General features: G+C 47.2%; 1 protein-coding gene across 1 annotated transcript in view; it reads left to right on the top strand.

Annotated features, from left to right (window-relative positions):
- Positions 1 to 2,657, top strand: part of LOC138951223 (lectin L6-like) — an 18,725-nt gene extending 16,068 nt beyond the window's left edge. Inside the window, exon 8 of the mRNA XM_070322885.1 lies at positions 1,725 to 2,657. Within this exon, the coding sequence (XP_070178986.1) occupies positions 1,725 to 1,949 (225 nt within the window). The 3' untranslated portion in view covers positions 1,950 to 2,657. The remainder of the gene's footprint in view (positions 1 to 1,724) is intronic.
- The last annotated feature ends 1,332 nt before the right edge of the window (positions 2,658 to 3,989 follow it).

Below are 3,989 nucleotides of genomic sequence, written 5' to 3'. Positions count from 1 at the left end.
CCCCCTCCCCCCTCCCCCCTTCCCTCCTTTACTTTACTGACAGTAACACTCATTCAAAGCATGTGTGCAATCTTTGTCTTTTTCTGTGGGGTATTTGTTACTGCCCCTGTCAACATCTGACGGACGTGACGACAGAAGAACATGCAACTAGCGATCGACAACCTGGTTGCATGGGCAGAGGACTGGAATATCAGCATCAACAGAGAAAAGTCCTCCACCACACTCTTCACGCTGTCTCCAAAACAGAGAGCAGGCACCATCAAGCTAGATGGCACATCCCTGAAAACAGAAGAGGAAGTTGCATACCTCGGCGTCACTTATGACAAGAAGCAAACAGGGAGACCCCACATCCAGAAAGCTGAAGGCAAAGCGAGACGGAAGATATCTATCATGCGCAAGTTGGCAGGAACCACTGGGGTGCCAACGAAAACATACTTAAGCGGGTATACGAAGGAGCAGTATGATCCCACCTTTAGTCATCACTGGAGGCATGAGGTCCACACCCATCAAGATCATGGATGAGACTGTTGGGCTGTAGCCACTCAGCGACAGAAGAGACGCCAAGATCATGGTGCAGGCTGAGAAGTACAAATGCCTACCCAACCACCCCATGCACCACAAGCTGGAAGGTCTCACAAAGAATCGGCTGAAACCCAGCAGTTTTGTTCATGAGAGCAAACGACTGTCCAGAAGGCGCACAGATCAGCTACCATCAACAACACTGCCCTTGATCACCTCTGACACACCCCAGCCATGGAAAGACAGCCAAACAACACTCCATATCAAGATGACCGTCCCAAAGATTGCCCCCAAAGTTTGCCAGAGCGACCATGCCAGGCGCAGTCTCACCCTGGCCATGATTGCAGATCAGTACCCCTGTGAATCCTGGATCCACGTCTACACTGATGGCTCTGCAACTGACGCCGTGGCCAACGGAGGAGCTGGCGTGTATGCATCCTTTCCTGAGGGGCACACCACTACCGCTAGCATTCCCACTGGAAAGCGCTGCTCCAACTACAGTGCAGACATCCAAGCCCTCGTGCAGGCTGCATCCATTATTCAGGACTCCTCAAGCGAATGTCTTCAGGCGGTCTTCCTCACAGATGCACTCTCAGTCCTGGAGGCCCTCGCAGGGGGAAAACTTCCACACCTCATGGAGAAACTCCACAACGTCGAGCGACAAAGGCGAGTGGTACTGCACTGGTTACCTGCCCATTGCGGGATCCCCGGAAATGAGAGTGCAGACAAGCTCGCCAAACTCGGAGAACAGGGAGACCAAGCGGACAACCCGGTCAGTTTCATGGAGAAGAACACCCTCGCTTCATCAAGACAGCGTTTAGGCCTCAGAAACGGAAGGATGATTATTACCTCCTCACGCGACATGAACAAGTCGTGCTGATGCGACTCCGCACTGGGCATACCAGCCTAAATGCCCACATGTCCCAACAGATGAAGTTGGTCCCCTCCCCTACGAAGAAGAAGAAGAAGAAGAAGAAGAAGAAGAAGAAGAAGAAGAAGAAGAAGAAGAAGAAGAAGAAGAAGAAGAAGAAGAAGGAGAAGGAGAAGGAGAAGAAGAACAAGAACAAGAAAAACAAGAACAAGAAGAACAAAAACAAGAAGAAGAACATCTGACTGACGTGACAATACTGTAAGTCCTGTCCACGCTTCACACATGTTGCAAGTCTAACACTGATATTCACCTTTGTCTTTATTTGTTTTGAAAGGTGCACGGGTCTCTGAAGACGATCAGCGTGGGAACATTCTTCGTCATCGGTGTCAACGCGAAACAACAAATCTGGCGACGTGACGGAGTGACGGAGAGCACCCCGGGTGGAACCAAGTGGGTTCACTTTCCTGGCGCCCTGGTGGATGTGGACACCACGGAAGGTGTCTGCAACGCGTGGGGGGTCAAAGAGAATGGAAACATGTGGATGGGGACCTTCTACTGAGCGTCCCCCTGCTGCCCAGCGCAAGGCTACCCGTCGGCAACAGACCCCAGTCTACGTTCACTGTCGACGAGGCTTGCTCTCTTTATCTCTTTCACCCCATCCCATCTGCTTGTGTAGACTGAACCCAGTCAACGTTCACTGTTGACGAGGATTGCTCTTTTTATCTCTTTCACCCCCACCCCCCTCCCCCTCCCCCTCCCCCCTTTTACAGATTCATAGCGGATTGTTGTACTGTTGTACTTTTACCAGCAGCACACATACTAGTTTGGGTCTTTGTCTGCCTGTGTCTTCTGACCCAGTGTAGTGATGTGTCTGCCTGTGTCTTCTGACCCAGTGTAGTGATGTGTCTGCCTGTGTCTTCTGACCCAGTGTAGTGATGTGTCTGCCTGTGTCTTCTGACCCAGTGAAGTAGTTGACTTGCTTTCCTCGTTGTTTTCTTTAGATGAAACGCAAATAGCCATTCTTTCATTTGACAAGTAAATCCAGTAATGTCAGACCTGAGCTAATTATGGTGTGCCAAGCTCGCGACGTCCAAGTATAGGGGGAACCAATTTCTTGTCCAGACACGATCGCGTCAAGCGCTATCGATCCCTTCAGGCTGTTAGATGAGAGTAAATCATCGTTTGAAAACTTACAATTGTCCGATTCTTTTACTATTGTAATTCTTTAATCGAGTATACAGTAAATAAACCTAGCATTAAGCATGAACAGATTATTTTTGTGTGAATATGTGTGTGTGTGTGTGTGTGTGTGTGTGTGTGTGTGTGTGTGTGTGTGTGTATGTGTGTGTGTGTGTTTGTGTGTGTGTGTGTGTGTGTGTGTGTGTGTGTGTGTGTGTGTGTGTGTGCGTTCGTGGCTCCGTTTTCGCACATCTGTCTGTCTCTTTTCTAACCTCTCTCTCTCTCTCTCTCTCTCTCTCTCTCTCTCTCTCTCTCTCTCTCTCTCTCTCTCTCTCTCTCTCTCTCTCTCTCTCTCTCTCTCTCTCTCTCTCTCTCTCTCTCTCTCTCTCTCTCTCTCTCTATCTCTCTCTCTCTCTCTCTCCCTCTCTCTCTCTCTCTCTCTCTTTGTCTCTCTCTCTCTCTCTCTCTCTCTCTCTCTCTCTCTCTCTCTCTCTCTCGCTCTTTGTCTCTTTTTATGTCTCTCTATCACACACACACACACACACACACACACACACACACACACACCTAAAGTGTGGATGGTAACCTAAGAGGCGGCACTGGGTGTAGTGCCTTTCTAGTGCACTTGCACTACAACAGCACTGGGTGCAGTACTCGCTCCGGCATCGAAGAATTTTGCACTAAAAAATGCACAAAATTTGACCTATTTCGTCGCCTATAGAGGACGGAAAGAATGTCATTTTGAACATTGTTATGACATTCTTTCCGTCAAAAAAGTCAATTTAACGGTGTTAAATGAAGCGACCATCCACACAATTAGGTTGTCATCCAGAGTTTAGGTTGCCATCCACGTGTGGATGGTTGCCTTATGGTGATTTAGGCAACCAAACCTGTGGAAACGGGGGTACACACACACACACACAGAAACATACACACATTAGCACACACATACACAAACACACGCACAATATCTTTGTATAGTCATCCCATTGTTAGAAACAAAGAGGGCAGATACATTTGAGTGTAGATCTTGTTGCTGAGGTTGTAATACCAGTTATATGACTGAAAAGGCAATTGATTTTCATACGATATTCAGCAAACATACGGATTTAACATCAAGTCGTGACGGGCGCAGTGACACAGACACAGAAAAACAATTTCAGAAAAGCATAGAAGTGCTCATTCAAATTGTCATAGCTGACGCCAAACACGTTTTACATGTCATTGAGAAGAAATATTCAAATGTGTATCTAAAACAGAATTGAATTTTTGGTACAAACTTGCATTTTCTAATGATTCTGACAAACTTTCTTGTGTGACATATCGTTTTTTGTTTAAAATGTATGAATCTGGTGTATACAAGTCAAAATTTCTGCTTTCTGTCCATGGTGTTCTAAATGAGTTAGGCTTTAATGATTTT

This window comes from Littorina saxatilis, linkage group LG16, assembly GCF_037325665.1.
Source record: "Littorina saxatilis isolate snail1 linkage group LG16, US_GU_Lsax_2.0, whole genome shotgun sequence".
Classification (NCBI taxonomy): Eukaryota; Metazoa; Mollusca; class Gastropoda; order Littorinimorpha; family Littorinidae; genus Littorina; species Littorina saxatilis.
The sequence above is the reverse complement of the archived record's forward strand: the minus strand, read 5'-3'. Positions and strand labels throughout refer to the sequence as shown.